Source organism: Hydra viridissima, unplaced genomic scaffold (genome assembly GCF_058129835.1).
Source record: "Hydra viridissima isolate aposymbiotic clone 2 unplaced genomic scaffold, HvirCarnegie_v1 scaffold_10, whole genome shotgun sequence".
In the NCBI taxonomy this organism is placed as follows: domain Eukaryota; kingdom Metazoa; phylum Cnidaria; class Hydrozoa; order Anthoathecata; family Hydridae; genus Hydra; species Hydra viridissima.
Window position 1 is genome coordinate 16088911 of NW_028324309.1, and position 18334 is coordinate 16107244.

General features: G+C 26.3%; 1 protein-coding gene across 4 annotated transcripts in view; it reads right to left on the reverse strand.

Annotated features, from left to right (window-relative positions):
- Positions 1 to 18334, reverse strand: part of LOC145181889 (histone-lysine N-methyltransferase SETDB1-B-like) — a 27557-nt gene continuing 9223 nt past the window's right edge. For all 4 annotated transcript variants that reach the window (XM_090065598.1, XM_090065596.1, XM_090065597.1 and 1 more), the window contains 22 exons: positions 16780 to 16849; positions 15751 to 15824; positions 15323 to 15396; positions 14654 to 14712; positions 14368 to 14410; positions 14065 to 14254; positions 12685 to 12713; positions 10728 to 10941; positions 10512 to 10618; positions 10265 to 10415; positions 7642 to 7753; positions 7289 to 7358; positions 6964 to 6991; positions 5952 to 6229; positions 5599 to 5717; positions 5240 to 5445; positions 4974 to 5094; positions 4139 to 4238; positions 2062 to 2245; positions 1714 to 1835; positions 341 to 429; positions 1 to 257 (listed from right to left, as the gene is read on the reverse strand). In XM_090065598.1, the coding sequence (XP_089921724.1) occupies positions 140 to 257; positions 341 to 429; positions 1714 to 1835; positions 2062 to 2245; positions 4139 to 4238; positions 4974 to 5094; positions 5240 to 5445; positions 5599 to 5717; positions 5952 to 6229; positions 6964 to 6991; positions 7289 to 7358; positions 7642 to 7753; positions 10265 to 10415; positions 10512 to 10618; positions 10728 to 10941; positions 12685 to 12713; positions 14065 to 14254; positions 14368 to 14410; positions 14654 to 14712; positions 15323 to 15396; positions 15751 to 15824; positions 16780 to 16849 (2558 nt within the window). In that variant the 3' untranslated portion in view covers positions 1 to 139. The remainder of the gene's footprint in view (positions 258 to 340; positions 430 to 1713; positions 1836 to 2061; positions 2246 to 4138; positions 4239 to 4973; positions 5095 to 5239; positions 5446 to 5598; positions 5718 to 5951; positions 6230 to 6963; positions 6992 to 7288; positions 7359 to 7641; positions 7754 to 10264; positions 10416 to 10511; positions 10619 to 10727; positions 10942 to 12684; positions 12714 to 14064; positions 14255 to 14367; positions 14411 to 14653; positions 14713 to 15322; positions 15397 to 15750; positions 15825 to 16779; positions 16850 to 18334) is intronic.

Here is an 18334-nt window from a genome sequence, read left to right on the forward strand (position 1 = left end):
GAAACTCAATTCTCCCTGGAATTGTTCTTCAAAATAACAATTTACATAAATATTTAAATTTCACAAAGGAAAAAGAGAACTACAACAAATACGCCGGTTAAATAAAGTTGCATTTATTTACAAGACGTTAATATCCAGATCAGAGAAGTCTCCCTTTGCACTGTTTAGAACCACATTTGCAAGAAATTTGTTTGTTAGGAACACTGCCGACCTCGTAATTGTAATCCCACGTTAATTCAGTATATGCAGTAATGTTGCTGTAATAAAAAAAAAAAAATTTTTTTAAAATAAAAATAGCTACTAAAGTTCATTACCTAAACGAACATAAAATAATACTTACTGTTGTGTAAAAAATGCCACCCAAGGAAAGCGAAGATCGTGAGTGTCAACCATAACGTTTTGAACAAAAAGGTTGGGGTTGCAACTGTGCTGTTAATGTAAAATAAAAAACTACAATCACAATGACGTTAAAAACAGAACGTTCCACAAAATATTAACAATTTTACAACTAAGTTTGAATGGAGAAGCGGTCAGGTTTGCCAGCAGCTGTTGTCAAACACACAGAAAATAACTTTTTCTTATTGATCAATGCTGGAGTAGGGAAAATTTTTATGATGAAATAGTCATACTGGTCATATCTCCAAAAATATTGGTTTTAGTGCGAAAATGATAAGACTTTCACGTGCGCATATTGATTTTTTTTTTTTATTACTTCTGGTGAAAATTCGTACAGATATTTTTGTAATCGATGTAGTTTTAATGCCCATAAGCCCTTTCGAAATTGCTATACAAAAGAAATATATTTGGACATTTTAAGAAAAAAACTATTTCAAAGTGCTCAAAAACTTGGATTTCAAGACCGATTTTACTTCTGGCAAGAACTCAAAACATACAGCGTGCGTAGTGGAGGCTGCTTTATAACGCCCCTCAAATACTCCATACACTCACATAACCAGCAGATTTAACCCGCACGTCAAATCAACACACCTGCAAAAAAACGTTAAAAAAAGCATGGTTTCATCAGCAAACATGCTGATGGATTGAAACAAATGGTGGCAGCTTTAACAAGATATGGCTCCTGTATCACAAAGTTCACACAGTCAACAATTAGATGAAAGAAAATGAAATAAATTTAATGCCCTGGTCAGCTCAATCACCACTTTTGAGTCCAATAGAACCATTTTTAACTTGGATGGACAGAGAATTAATCCAAGCCTGAAGAAGTTCCATAAGTAGTTTAAAACAAGATGGAGAAGAGTTCCAACTGAACTATGCACCAACCTTTTGTTAAATCGATGTAAAAAAGATTGACTTGCAAAAAAGTACACTGGGATGATTTTAAATACTAATTTTGATATTTATTGCTGTTGTCTAGATTTTGATTAATGTTAATTCTTTTTTATTAATTTATTTAACTTTTTATTTGATAACATTTTTACATATAATTTTGTTTAAGTATGACACCCTGATGCAAGATTAAATAAGGTCATTATCACCTTTAGTTTTTTTCTTACTTCTATGATATTTCAAATAAACTATAAACAGAAAAAATCTTAATGTTTTTTGTGAAACCGCTGTATACATCACACACATAATAGATATATAGATTTAATGTATACATATATACAACAATAATATCAATAAATATACCAATAAAATAATAATAACTAGAGTAAAACAGGTTTTTAAAGGAAATGAAGTATTATAACTCACATTCATGTAACGACCAACGTTACCATATGACTTTGCATCAAGTATAAACATTTGATTATCATTTTGATAAAGATATCTGGTCGACAAGTGATTAGAAGATTTACTTGTCTTGTTGCTTGCAGCTGCAAATAAAAAGAAAATTCTAAAAGATCCTCTTCAGAGTAAATATTCTTGCGACTTTAATAACAACAACATTTATAAATAACACTGATTCTAAGTTAAGTCAAGTACTCTCTAACCGTAGTATGAGAAAAAGAAAAATGATTTATTGTTGAATAAAAGTATATTTGAAATAAAAAATGCTTCTTATATTTTCGAGTTTAACAAGTTATTAAAAAACTAGCAAACCTGCATCAAGTCTTTGAGTCATAAAGAATTTTCCCCTATGACTCATGTAAGAATGAACTTTTGCCCCAGTTGACTTCTTCGCTACATGCCGAATTTCGGTTACTTTGCTTGTTTCTGTATTTTCACTTTTTGTTTCTACACAAGTAACTTGTTGCTCTTTTTTGACAGGATTTTCACATTTGTCCTGTTTTTTTAAAAAAAGGTATAGTTCTTTAAATGGGTTCTTAACTGGATACAGATTAATTATTGTCAATATAGGGGGTAACAAATTATTATCAATATAGGGGGTAACAAATTATTATCAATATAGGGGGTGATAGATTGATAATTATCAATATAGGGAGTATTAGGTTGAAAGGTGGTAGATTGATTCACATATTACTTAAACCAGTTAAGTAATATGTGAATCAATCTACCACCTTTCAACCTAATATTTTATTATGTATTCCAAAAAAGACCATGGAGCAGTCTGATCAAAATCAATAGGATTATGTTATGAACCATTTAATAGGAAACATACTAAGACATGTACCAGAAAAAATCTGCGCGTGTTCTGATGTGGTGTTTACAAACTTTCTTAAGTGAAATTTAATAATATTAATATACGTACTTTCAAAATATACATAACATTCAATATCGAAATACAATAGTTAGATAAATATCCTTTGTAATGTCCGCGCAGATTTTTTCTGGTACATGTCTTAGTTAAAGTTTAAAAAAAGTATTGGCAAAAGATCAAGTATATGTTTTGTTTTTTAAAAGATGAATTATTTTAGTTAATTGGTAAATTAAATTATAAAAACACACATTTTTCTCAATTGTTACACTGAAATAATGATACATAAGTTTAAGGTAGAAATGGTAAAATCAAGTTTTTCCAGTTTTCTAATATTTTCACAAAAATTTCCTAAATGTTTTTTTGGTAAAATAAAAAAAAAGTGAAATAGAATTTCTTTGGAGAAAAAAAAAATTTAAGAACCTTAAAAAAAAAAAAAGCATAATTATTAAGATATAAAACAACATAAGACCTTTGATATTCCTTTACTGGCAAAAACTAAATGGTAAAAACCTTACACTTTATTGAGTAGTTTAGATGCAAGGTTATAGTAATATAATTACTTGGTGCGCAGCTGTTTTTAGAAACTTGCAACCACTTGTTGCAAACAATATTAATATGATTGATAGACATCAGATGCTTAAACTTATATCAAATTAGCAATATTAAGATGACTTATCTGAAGAGCAATCCGCTAATGATGAATATAAGATTTAAATAATTTGTAAGTAAAAACAAAAAAATCAATTAGAAGTTTGTTTTTTTAGGAGGATTCTTTACAAGAGGTTTTTTCCTTTTTACACCTTTTTATAGTTATATTTTTATTTACATTTTTTGAAACAATTATACTTTGTGTATGCTAATTATATTTGAATGGGAGTTTCTTTAACGTTCAAAAAGGACCTAGAGGTCCATTTGATAACTGGACTAAAATTCACATTTATTTGTTGCCAGTCTATGACTAGCTTAATTTTCAAACTAAAGTTGTAAGCAATTTATTTAGAAAAGTCTTAACAACTTCTTTAGTGCTTCAGAGCAAAAAAATTATGTGTAAATTTTTAATATTATACAACATAATTTTTGTGCTCTGAAGCACTAAAGAAGTAACTCAGACTTTTTTCTAATAATAAAAAAAAAAAAAGCTAACACAGCATTTCATTTGTTTACAAATCCACATTCAAAAAAAACTTTAAGATATCAAAAAGATTGCAAAAAGTAATATTGCAAATATACCAACTTATTAATCAGCAATAAGTTATCTTAGGTTAAATATTTGCTGATATCTTACATTTTTACTATATTTACTTTACATATATCATTTTAAAATGTGAAACTTCAAGAGCGGTTCTCATTGAACAATGTTTTTTATTGCAAACTCTAATGTTAATAATATATTATTCTCACAGCTGAGATTTCATTTTTTCTCTGACATTTCAAGAAATTTACAACCTCATTAACATAACAGAAATTCTAGCTTATTTGCAAATTTCTTCAGGCAATTGAAAGTCTTAAATAAAATACCTTGCTTTTAACAGCAGGATCATCATTATCAGAACTATCAGTGCTGTCTGACGAGATCAAAACTACAGAGTAACTGCTATCACTTTGCCATTCTTCACTGCTATTAAAAGAAAGACACCATAAAAAAATTTTATAAAATTATTTTATGTGGCAAACAAAAAAAAAGTTTTTAAATGCAGATAAGTATCACTTGGATAATAACTCACCAGACTTTATGTTGTTTTATTAAAAAAATAATATGGTTTTGTACTTAAGAGAGAAATGGAAGAAATTTAATGCAAAAGATGGTTTCTACATTCATTCATTCTATGGCAAAATATCATTAATGAAAACATTGGAATTTAATTTAGTTTTAAAAGTTAATATTTAATCTCTTTGAGATTAAATATTAACTTTTAGAACTAAATTAAATTTCTTTGAAAACTTTGAGGCTTTATCCATGTATGCTGATCAAGTCTAACTTTTGCAATTTTATTCAACTGAAGCCTTCCTTAAAAAATACTTAAGTTTAAACCTTTACTTTAACAACCTTTACTTTAATGCATACTTAAAATTTTAAAACACAACACAGGGCATGGGTGAGGGTAACATTTTAAGAATGAGAAGCACGGCCATGCAAGAGTCAAACAAAAACCCTAGAGATTATGTTAAATATTAAGCTCTAGTCACTTTTGAGATTTTTTTTAAAATTTATAAATTTTATACTTGCACACTTTACAAATAGAGAAATAAAAATTAACTGTAAGAAACATGATTTTTATTTTAGATATAGAAAAAAATTCTTGCATTAAAGTGTTTTTTTGCTAAAAATTTAAAAAATAAAATGTTTATAAACCTCATGTCATCTATGGAATGGTTGCTCAGCTCAGGAACATCTGACTCATAACCTTCTTTGGCTTGTTCTACAACTTCAATGTGATCAAGCTCTGCTAAATACTCATCGCCAAAGTCAATTCCTAAATAAAAACAAGATTGCAAATACAAAAAAATATCAACAAAATATTGAACATTTTAAACATTTTAAAACAACTAGTAATTAATTAATGAAAATTATAAACCCAAGCTCTTTATTTAAAAGACTTATGCTCCAAAAATTGAAACCTTCTTTATTAGCTGTTTGCTCATTTAAAACTTGGCCAGCATATGTGCAAACAAAAGTCCCTTTAGGTATGTCATCTACACATCTTAAACCCCAGCCACGATTTTCTGTAAGGAATACTTGCAAACGAAGTTGGATTCCATTTTGTACAACACGATTATAGCATGTTACTGGAGAACATGCACAATTTTGATTACACTCATAAATGCTTGAAAAAGAAAAAGAATAGGAACCTGCTTTTAGAAAGAAAGAAAAAAACATAAAAATAAACATTAAAAAAAGGTAAACTAACTTTTCACTAAATATTATTTAATACAAACAACCTTTTAAAACTAATTTACAACGATAATGTAAACGTTACCCTGTTGCAATGCATTCTTTTAATCTTCTGAAGTGGTATCCTGAATTTTTATCAATTTCTCCATCGATTGCATTGCTGCTCTCAATCGTCAACTTTGCACATTGGCAAGTGGCTTTATCCTTTAAATTTAATAAACATTAAATTTGAATACAGAAACTGCAGAAGAAAAAAATAAATGGTTTAATAATGTAATTATTTCACATTAATGAACTAGTTCTTAAATTTTCTCATCTGGAAACAGTTTGAAAAAAAAATCTTTTAATCACAATATATGTATTTTTAAAATGATATCAAATATTGACTTACATTTAAACCAATCTTAAGAAAGAAATATTTAACAAATTAAAGCTTACTTGACAATTGTCTGTACAATCACAACAGACTAAAAACCCAGGGTCAGTATTTATTGAGACATCATCAGCTTTTATTCGATAGTTAATGTAAGTAACATGCGGAGGAGGTTCAGTTGAGATCTCATTGACGCAAACAACAGGGCAAATTTCTTTTCCATTTGATATGTCTTCATTTCGATAAAGTGCTGGTTTTGTTTTTGAGGTGTGGTTTCGACATGAAACATTCGATTGAAAACAGAACATGTCAATACAAACATTTTTACATTCAGTCTGCGTTACTAGAAAAAAGATAATTTTGAGATCAAACTATAAAAATAAAGCTTCTATTTATCATTTTAGCTTAGCTATGGGGAAACATTTTTAAAATTCGGCATACTGAATCAAATAAAACATACATAACACTTATTATCTAGTTCAATTGTAAAATTGGTTTTGATTATAAAACTGGTTTTGATTCTTGCCATAAAACTAATCTTTCTTTTATTATTATTATTTTTTTTTTAAAGAAGTTTTTAAGAAAAATGAAATTGAGATTTCTTATTATAGCTTTAACAGTATCTTTTAATTTGGTTTTATAAATGTTATGAAAACCTGAAACAAGAAATTTTTTTGATTTTCCATTGGTACCGTGGTGTGACCTAACAAAGTCCTATGCTTTAAGAAAGTTCTAATTTAAGAAATGAAATATTTCATATATATAAAATAAAAATTTGCGGAAAATAACTTAGTTATTTTAACTAGATATCTAGTTAGTTAAAATAACTAAATTTTTTTCTCTAAATGTTAACTTATATACACAAAACTTGTCATTTTTTAAATTAGGATTTTCTTAAAGCTTAGGACTTTGTTAGGTCACACCACGGTAATTTAGTTTGAAAATACAAAGCAAGTGAAGTTTAGATCTTGTCACTTATTTATTGAGCTTTAACTATTTTTTCAAGTAAACAAGATTACATATTAGGTAAATTCAGAAAATTTTTCAAGTTTTTTTTTAACAGAAAAATAAACTTACAATACTTTGTTACTTCACTCAGGTTTCTCTAAATTTAAAACAGGTTTCTCTTCATAAAATATTTTTGTGTAATGAAGTATACAACAACAATAACAACTACAGTACTCTTTAAATAATATCACCTGCATCTTCTATTTTAAATTTTCTAATGGAAATTAAAAGCCAGCTTGGTTCTTAATTTATAAACAGTAAAACACTACAATTAGATTTACTAATAACTTGTATTACTTTTACTTACATTAAAGATAACTGAAAAAACAAAAAAAACAAAACAAAACAAAAACAAGAACAAAGATTTTAAAACAAACAAAACATCCAAACCTACCATCCTTTTACCACATGGAGCTCTATAGTAAATATCTCTGTGATAATTCACCTTCTTTTTGGAACTCTCCCTATCGAAATAAAAACAAAATTAAAAAAAAAAAAAAAAAAAAAGGAAAAAAATGAATAAGTAGTTGATTGAGGCTTGAGGTTGAGCTTCATATTTTACATTCCTAAAATTATCAACAATAAACTTTTTTTAAAGTTTTTTTTGGAATTAAAAAAAAGTTAAAATAATAATACTTTAAACTTAAAACTTTTGAAATGATTTAAAATACTATCTTTTTTTAACAAAGATTTTAACAAATTTCCATAATCTTCTTTAATCTCGTATTTCACTTTCAGAGTTAATACCTTTTCCATCCGAGCTGAAAAGGTATAGATAAATAGTTGTATATTCCCAAACGATGCTGATCAAAATAGTTTCTTGAGTCTTTTATACAGGCGCAGCTGCATGTGTGTGGAACTAATTATTGAAAAAATTAAAAAGAAAATACTTTAAATTAATTCCAAAGTTCACACAGATGCTGTTTGTTTTTAAAAAAGAGTTTTAAACTACAAAACATATTGTAAAAGAAAATCAAACCCCAAAAGTATCTTCATCTCAAAATATTATTAATCTTAAGTAGTTCATTTCAATCTGCTTTGAGATTAAAAATTAGAGATTAAATATTAACTTTTAAAACTAAATTAAATTCCAATGTTTTCATTAATGATATTTTGCCATAGAATAAATGAATGTAGAAACCATCCAAAAAAAAAGAGGTAAAGTCTCCTTCAAAATTAATCATACAGTCAGCATGCATTCACTAGAGTGTCAACAAACTTGAAAATAAATCAGTAATTTTAAAACTGTGCATCATTTGATAGAGCAATTAAGTGGAGTGCAAAAAGTTGGAACATGTTAAGGGATTAAGTCACAAAAGGATTTTCAATGAACATGAAAAAAGACAACTATTAAACAAAAATAAAGATAAATATTAATTGCACTGAAAACCTAAACAGACATTAAAAATGGAAAAGCTCTAAAATTAGTAAAACCCTATGATAAAACACAGTGGTGGTGGAGATATATTTTAGGGTCCTATAGTTTGATCTGAGATTGCTAATTTTAAGTTTATCGATGTAATTATGATAGATGAAGTATACCTTGGGTTTTTGCAGAGAAAATTTTGCAGTAGGAAAATTCACCCAAAAGTTAGTAAACTTGATGAATAATCAAATGTAGACAGTAGTTGTTGCTAAGAGTGGCTCAAAAAATTAATAATGATAAATGTATATTTGTTTTAATTAAATGTTATCATAAAAATGTAAAATGATATAATTTTTTTTGTATAAAAATTGAATTGCTATACATAATTTATGATACTTAACTTACAATAAATAAAATTAATTTCACATAAGTAATGTTTCATTTTTAAAAAAATCCTTTTTTAAAAAAAAATTATATACACATATTTAAATAGAGAAATAGAGAATTATTAACAATCTTATTGTAACTTTTTTTTAAAAAAATCACTTTATATACTTATATTTTCTGCTTGTAAATGACATTTTAAGTTAAGATATTTCAGTAGTAAAACACAACACTCCTTGCAAATATTTTTATGGAACCATTATTTCTAAAGTACTCTTTCAAATGACACATATAGTTTTAAAATTGGTTAATTACTTGCAAATTTATTAAGATTAGTGAATGCATGCTTACTATATGATTAATTTTGAAGGATACTGTATCTTGATCATCAGATACTCATACAGGACACAATACATGCTGCTGGGCTTTCATGCTATTTAAATCAACTTCTATCAAACAAGGACAATAAAGAAAATAAAAGTATATTATTAGAAAAAAATAATAATTTTTTTTTTAAATGATTGAACATTTTTACTGGTTTTTATTTAAAAGAAGAAAGAAAAAGTAACTATTACAACAATGTGAATATTTTCAGATAAATATTTAATAATCATTTGTTGTTTTTCGATAATCATTGCTATTTTCGGTCAGTAGGTTCTTTGAGGTAAAAAATATGCTTCATGAAAATATTTTCACATTACATGTCATTCGCATAATTAAAAAACATTTCTGGTCTTTCACCAAAAAAAGTAACAAATGGATTTTTCAATAGAAGAAAAGTTGAGCTGTTTTAATTGATTTAAATTTAATTTAAAAGTTTATTTTAAGCATTTTGAAAAAACTATTCAGCATGCTTAACTCATTTTGTGCGGGTAATTTTTTTCTAATTTATTGAAAAGCAGGCAATTTTATGCGCTAAATTTTAAGGTGAAATCATCATCATCAATATAACTTCTCGAGAACTGCTTACTTTTAAATAAATCTAAATGTTTTAAATATGGCTGTATAAATTTAGCTTAGCAGTTCCTGTTATCTAATGCTACTATGCCAAAATTATGTAAAGTCATTTCCCACACAGAGTGTGTTAATAAAACTTTTTTGAAAAAAATCACAATAGTTAACCCGTTGAAAGGCCTAAAAAGAAACTAGTAAGGAAAAAAATGTTCAATGATACAAAAACATGAAGTTCAGATTACATTTATTATATATATTTAAAAAAAAAAAAAATTTAACAAGATAAAACTTGAAAAACTTCATAAGCAGTCTTTTCATATCGCCACATGTTTATTTTTCTAAGTGTCCTCAAATGAGTATGGCTAGTGTAAATGGGTTAAGCTTACACTCATCTCTAATTATTATGGTAACTGAAGCTTAAATTTTGAATCCTACATTTGTGATCTTACATTTGTGATCTTACATTTGGGATCCTACATTTGAATCTTATGTTTGGGAACATAAACCTCATCTAAATAAAGTTAATTGAAATCAGATCAAATTTTTTACAGGTTTGATACTACAAAACAACTGATACTAAACACTCAACTTATTCATATTGTTTTTTTCTGGAACACATACCTGAAATACCTGAAATGTCTTAACTTAAAGTGCAAAAATATTCACCATAATGTATATGAAGAGAGGATTTTAAATCATCTTCTTGTTTGTTTGACAATACAGAGTTAGATGACGTGACACTTTTCTTTGAGATATCATCTGAAGAACTAATAACTGAAGGTTCAAGTGGTGTTGAAGGAGACATTCCATTACCAATCTAATGTATTAACATGACTCCATAAAAACTTAAAAAACAACCTTTTGCTTTCACAAAACAGTTGAAAAACGAAAAAACATTTTTCTAAAAACTTACAGAAGATGAAGTGCTTATAGAGCATGTCGATTCTAGAGGACTCATTTCAACAACAGAAGAAACACTAAAAGTTTCTTGATTCAACGTAGCATTCTTTGTATTCCTCTCTATAATCACCAAATTATAAATTTATACAAAGATTTATACAAAGAAAAAATCTTTTCACACAATTTATAGATTCAAAATTAACAAATCTAGATACAAGTTTTAAAATACCTGGTGAACTTTCTTCTGTATCAGAAATAACTCTGCGTTTCTTCAAAGAATGTTTAATTTCAATGTGTGAATTTTTACTAGAATCAGAACTGGAACTCAGAGCTGAATTCGAACGCTTTAAAAAATTTATGTTAATCAGCTTCAATTTTAATGGATTTGCTTCTTTTGGATCATTTTCTTTCTTTTGACAAATATACTCACCCTGTTGATTTTCCTTTAAAAAAAAAAAAATTTACAATTTATTGAATTTTGGACTGGAAAAGCTGTGCATTGAAAAAAAATTTCCCAAACTTTTGCATGGGTTAATTTATTACCATGCTTTACAAAAAAAAGTATTTTTTGAGTAAGATTTGTTTTTAACGTAATTGTGAAAGTTTCGCTTGAATTGAGCAACAAGGAAAAAAAAATTAACAGTAACTTTAACTAAAAAAACAAAAAAAAAACCAAAAAAAAACCAAGTTGACAATTAATAATAAAGATTTCTTGATATTATGAGCCTTTAAAAACAATTTTTCACCAGTTTAATGCCAAACTTTAATTAAAAAAAGGAAAACAAAGGTTGGGTGCCATGCAAGAGTGTTTAAGTCAAGAACGAATTTAATAAAAGATAACTTAATAGAAAGTAAGTTGAAAATAGATTTTTTTTTAAATGGTAACTTTGAAAAATTGGTACCAAATAAAAATAATATAATTATATATCATTAACCAACACAGATGAACTGTACTTTTGTCATATAAAAAGGCTGATGATTTTCCCTCTTGAGTTACATGTAAACTATAGAATATTTAAGTAAAATATGATTTTTTTTTTCCCCCTCCAAAGTTCTTTTATCAACTTTAACTTCTCATTTGTTCCTTCCAAAAATATCTATAGTAAATGAAAATAGTAAAAAAATAAAATAATATATCATAATAATGTTGCTTAAATATAAAATATAAAATGCATGTTACAAAAATTATGAAGTGAAACTTTTTTAAAAAAAGTTACATTTCACTTTTTGAAATTTTTAGAACGAATCAGATTTCAAGCTTCTTAAACCTTCTTGCATTCAGTTTTTTGAATGAAATAAAGTTTTGTAATAAAGCATTGTACTTTGTTTCTCTATTTTGTTTCTGTTTCTTCATTTTTTTTTTTCTTCTTTGTTTTTTTTTTTCTTCTTTGTTCCAATCTTTGTTTCTCCTGTTAACTTTTTGTTGTAAAACTTTTTCTTGTAAAAATTAAATATATTTTCCAAAAATTAAATATAATTTCCAAAAATTAAATATATTTTCCAAAAATATATGTTAAATACTGTCTACAGACAAATTTGACTGATTTTATCAAATGCTGTGTCACTGATTTAAAAAACTTAAAAACCATTGATGTCATTGATAAAATCAAAGTCTATTTTACTTACGCATCACATTCTAACTTTTGTTTTTAACTTACATATCAATTTGCTTACAGTCATGTTATTTTGAACATTTAAAAGCTTCTGGTCCTGATAATTTTAATTAACTGAATTATTCAAAGTTCTTAATATTTCTTGGTTTTACGTTACTTTTTTAGTTTTTATTATCTATATTATCTCTGTTATCTCTTTTTTAATAATCAGTCTATTCAGAATTGATTGCATTATTGAGTAAAAATGTTTATATATTTTCATATACTTTATGGTTGTTAAAACCATTTTCCACTTCTCTAAAGCAACTACGACTGGATATTCTAATGTAACAAATCAACTTCTCGTTTGACTAAGCTTATTTTTAAACCAATGACTTTAGTCAGATGATTAAAATAAAAGACAATTCTGAGAAACAATATTTTCAGACCATTTTAATCAACAATAAACATAAAATTTTATCTTCACAAAAAATCACACAGATACAAAACAAAAATAAAAATTCATAACAATAATTGTAATTAACAATTATAACTACAATTAATACCATCAAAATCAGAATTAACATCACTTACAACATCCCATAAGAGTCTTTGTTGGTAACCTAATTAAAAATTTATAACTAAGACTATTCCATTAGGCATATAACACTATACATTATTAGCATATAACAATATACATTATTAGCATATACATTACTAGCATATAGCAGTTTACATTTATTACCACAAAGTCAAGGAACAGACAATTCCAGTTTAGTGTTAATTTTAAAAAAAAAAACAACAAAAAAGAACCATCACAGACTTTTATAAGCTAAAAATAACCATTATACACATTGGCTTTTAAAACAGGCTTTGTGCGAATGTATGTCCCTGAGCAGCATTTAACTATGGACTTATTGTAGTCAATATGATAGATAAGTTTAAAACTCTTGGTTGTCTAATAAGCCTGAAAGCCTACTTCTTACACAACCATCTTGACTTTTTTACTAAAATCTTGGGCCATGTAAGTGAAGAACAGTTTTATCAGGGCATAAAAGAGAAATTATATTAGGGACAGTGGAATATCAACATGATGGATGATTACTGCTGGTCCATAAATATTTCTGTTTCCATCTCTTCAAACCACTGAAAGATTCTTGGAACATGATTTTGATCTCTTGATTAGCCCTGACATTTGACAGAATGTAAGACACTTTTCCTATCAAGGTTATGGTTCGAGAATTGCTATGACTTGCAATTGTTGTATAAGAAATCATTTTTTCAAGTTGTAACTAGTTAGAAAAAATTTCTTTATACTTTGTTAGTTAAAGCTCAACAAACCAACGATTGGTGATTGGCTGTTATTTTAAGAGTAGAATTCTTAAAGAAATTATTTTATAAAAGGAGTACAATTACACCTATTGTTATTTTAATACAATGCAAAGACTTAAAATTAAACAGACCATAAGGAAACATGTTGATTTATAAACAGTAAAAATCAGTTGTTTTGTTGCATAAAACTGCATAATTTTGAGTTTTTATATTAAAATTTAAGTAGAAAGGTTGGAACTATAAAATAGCCTCAAAATAATCTTTATAGTAAATTTTATGAATTATTTCTGGTAAAAATGTCACTCATTAAAACACCTTGTGTTAAAATTACAACATCTTGTGTTAAAATTGGTGGGATTATCTGTTTAATGTCAGTTTGAAAAAAAAAAAAAAGTTCTTATAATATATATTTGATAATATATCAAATATATATATATATATATATATATATATATATATATATATATATATATATATATATATATATATATATATATATATATATATATATATAAAATTTATATTATTTCTATAACTATAACTGTTAATTTAAACAATTTAAATAAATATGAACTGAATTAAACTATTTAAATATTTTAATAAAATGAGCAACTAAGTAAAAAAAAAAACAGAACAGCAAACCTTTGGGATCCTTTAAACTATATCGACATATGCCAAAGTTTGGGTGAGTAATTTTTTCATCGATAAACCAATCATTTTTTTTGCTTTTGTTTTTTGAATTCGCAGAGTTTGTAAAATATTTGTATAAAGGTTCAAGACGACTAGTTCCTTTATATACCCACTCTGATCTTTTGTCAATATCAAAAAGTATCTAGAAGAAGCAAGACATAAATGTAACATTTGTAAAAAAAGCTTAATATTAGATATTGTATAGTATGTAAAATACTTGTTAAAACTTTTAGAAAAAATAAAATATGAGATTACTTTTATGAGAGAACCGTCGAAAGAAACAACTTTGGATTTCCACCTAAATGTTTTATAAAGATAGAGTTTACAATCTTTCTTTTTTCAGGACCTCATTAGAAAAAAATGAAAGAAGATTGAGTTAGTATAAGATTCCAGTAGCTAAAAGTTCAACATATTAAATGTAGCAATTTGTTTTATTTTCTTAGGTTACATCTTAAACTATGAGAAAAAATAAAAAAAGCTAAAAAAAGAAAACATATTAGTTTGAAATTTAATTTAGAATAAAAAAAATTTATGAAAGCACCATGAGCCATTCCATTCAGTTTCCATTGCGCATCCTATTTTTGCATTAAGAAGTGGTCTCTAGAAAAAGTCAAAAATTTTATGAGTAAAACTGCATTTACAAAAAATTATATTTTTAAATTTAAAAACATCTATTAGAAACTAAATTGCCACATGATATTGATTTCTAATGTGGTTGATGCTACTTGTCAACTTTTTTTTTTAAGAGTAAATCAGTATTAAATGTATGTTTATATGACTGTTTTGTATATGTACATTAATGTATATTATGTAATTTTGTATATATGTAATTTTACATGTATATTATATGATTTTTATCTAATTTTATACATGTATTATATGATATTATATATGATTTATACATGTATTATATGACTATTATATGCAATTTTATGTGTAAATTATATGACTATTATATATATTTTATGGAAATAAAAAGATTTTTTATTATTTCAATTATTTTTCAAAAATCTGCACAATTTTTTAAACAAAACTCTTTTTTAAAATTCTTTTATAAATCAAATTCATAGTTGAAAAAGTATTTTAAAAACAAATGTAAAAAAAAAAAAAAAAAAAAAAAAATAGATTTTCAAAATTTTCAGTGATTGAACTGATTTATTACCAATAAATTTTATTATATTAAATTCAATAAATTACAAATAAAGCATACATATGGATAGTCTTGCAGGTATTCTTTGATAAAATCACGACATTCAGTAGAAACATCACTCCAAACATATTTAGCTACAAATAAGTTAATTCAGAGACATTAACTCCAATACTAGCTGCATATTTTGCTTTATAAAATGTCACAAATGTCACAAAATGCTTATTTTGTCTAACAGTAGTCCTGTGAATAATATAAGGCAGTTTTGTTCTCCGTTCTACCTAATTATCCATTTTAAAAACACTTTGAATGATCCTTTGATTAAAATAAACATTTGTTCAACTTCAAAGGATCATTCACTTTGATCAATATAAGCATCTTTTTTTTACAAGAAAAAAAGTTTGCTCAACACAAGCATATAAATTAAAACCAGGATGATTTTTACTTACAAACAAAAACAACAGGGAAAAACCAGGATGAATTTTACTTACAAACAAAAACAACAGGGAATAGTTTTTTTAACGGAAGATATTGTGCATAGCCATCATCAAAGAAAATCAGGTATCTAAGAAATTAAAAAAAAAAAGCTTTGTAAAAGCAGTTTTTAGCCTTTAGTGACACAAAGACCTTGTAAAAAATTACCCCAAAAAAATCAAAAATTCATAGCACTGTAATATAATTGGTCTTAAAATTTGAGTTTTTTTAGTAGGAAAAGCAACTCCTTTCAAGTAGACCAATCAATCAGTTAAACATCAATCAATTAAAATAAAAAAACAAAGAAACTATAAAGCATTACTAAGCACAACTTGATTTACAAAAATTTAAAGATTGTTGGCTTATGAAATCATTACTCTGCATACACTTTTGCAAAAAAAAACAATCATTTTAATTGCTTACCAAATTAAAACAAAAAGATTTAACATATTTATGTTAAGCCAAACTGCAACTTTTTAAATCTTCATTAAAAATTGTTAAGATATTGTGGTTTGTATTAAACATTATCAAATAAGTTTAAAAAATATTGTGGTTTATAAAATAGTCACTGTAAACTGACACCTAGGGCCACTGTTATAAAATAGTTTACAACTTTAACACATACTGACACTATCATGTAGGCGCAAAAGGTTACTCAAAATGCTAAAATTATACATGTATTTTAACAGGAAATAATTATAGATTTTAATTAGTTTTCAAATTCTTATTTTAAAAAATTTGTACAATTTTGACATATTAGAAACTTATTGTGTCTACAAGCTAGCATTGGATTATGTTACGATTGTAAACTGTTTTAGAACATTGGCTCCTAAAGTAAAGTAGAAAAAAAAAATTTAAAGAAACTAAAGTAGCTTGTTTTTGAAAGTCTCATTATTAAAGCCTTTAAAACTTTTAAAGAAAGTGAGGCAGATTGCATTACATTTTTGATCAGTCTCATAAAAAATCCAAAGCTCAACTGCAATAATTAGCATTTACTATGACAGACATTATCAAAAGAGCTATTTCTAAGCCTGTAATAAACTTACCTAAACTTGTTCTGTTCACAAGCAACTTCTGCAACAACACCAGCAAACATAACACTTATCACACCAGCACCTTTTAAATGTGTTTGTGAGTTATTTAAAATTTAGTTTATAAATTTATGCATTCATACAACATAAAATAGAAGAAATATTAGATTACCTAAGAGATAGTAAATATATTAAAACAGAATAACTCAAAAGATAAGAAATAAATTTAATAAAGAGACACTATTTATATTTAGGTGTAAAAACTGATGGCTAAAAAAAAAATATTATTTTTGCTTTTTACACGAAAATTTACTTATTTAAACAGTGAAAAAAAAATCATTCTAAAGAAATTCTGACTCTCAATGCTCTTGTTAAAATCCTGCAAAGTGTAAAACCCATCCATAGTTTCAAACACATTTTCATCAAAAAGTTTTTGTGTTGCCAAAATTTAAAAAACATTTTTGCATCTTTTTATATTTAAACTGCAACAAAATCACAACAATAGCCATGCAAACTTTAAACTTCTAAAGCTTGTTTAATGCTTTTTTCAGATTTTTAAAATATAGAGTAGTCTTATGAATAAATAAATTTTTTAATGAAAGAAGCAGGAAATTTGCATAGAGTTGCAATTATACATGTTTTTTAAGAAACAAAACTGATACAAATTGAACTTAGCGCTGATACAACTAAAAATTGATTACGCCAAAATAATCTCTATGGTTTCTGTCCAGTTAAGAAACCATTGATATCTGCAAGAAATTTGAAAGCCAGAATTAAATTTGCAATCGGTCAGTATGTCGAAAGTCCGCTTCTCTGACAAATCAAAGTTTATGCTATTCAGTAGTGACAGAATTAGGTATGCCAGACGTCCAGTAGGAGACAGACTCAATCCAAAATATCAGTTACTATTAAACATGATGAAGGAAATGTTATGGTTTGGTCATGTTAAGTTTTAGTCATGACAACGTGGCTCCCATTCATCACATAAAAGGTATTATGAACCAGAAAGTTTATTTAGACATCGTGAAGAATGCCGCCACATGCAAAGAATAAAATAACTTGCAAATGGATCTTACAACAAAACAATGATCCAAAAGAATTGTGCCGGATCTATTAAAGATTACTTTAAATCACAAAAAATCAAAGTTCTTGGCCCTCACAGAGCCCATATCTCAATCTTATTGAGCATCTTTGGGAGTACTTCAATCGCTAATTAGCTGATAGAAAACCAACTAGCCATTTATTTGCTTTGATTAAAGAATGTGGGTATAATATTCCTCAGGATGTTCTCATTGATTTAGTTGATTCGATAACTTGTTGTTGTGATGCTATTTTGAAGGCAAATGGATATGCCACCAAATACTGTCTTATTGAAACATTCTTATCGAAAAATTGACATTTTGATAATTAAACTTTAATTAAACATAATTTTTGCGGCTTGTATTATGAATTGAATTAACATAAAGAACATTTGGTAAAAATTTCAACTGATTTGAGAAAAGTTATGCTTTAAAAACTGCAAAAAATTTGGTGCTTTAAAAACTTTTGCATACCACTCTGTGTTTTCGAA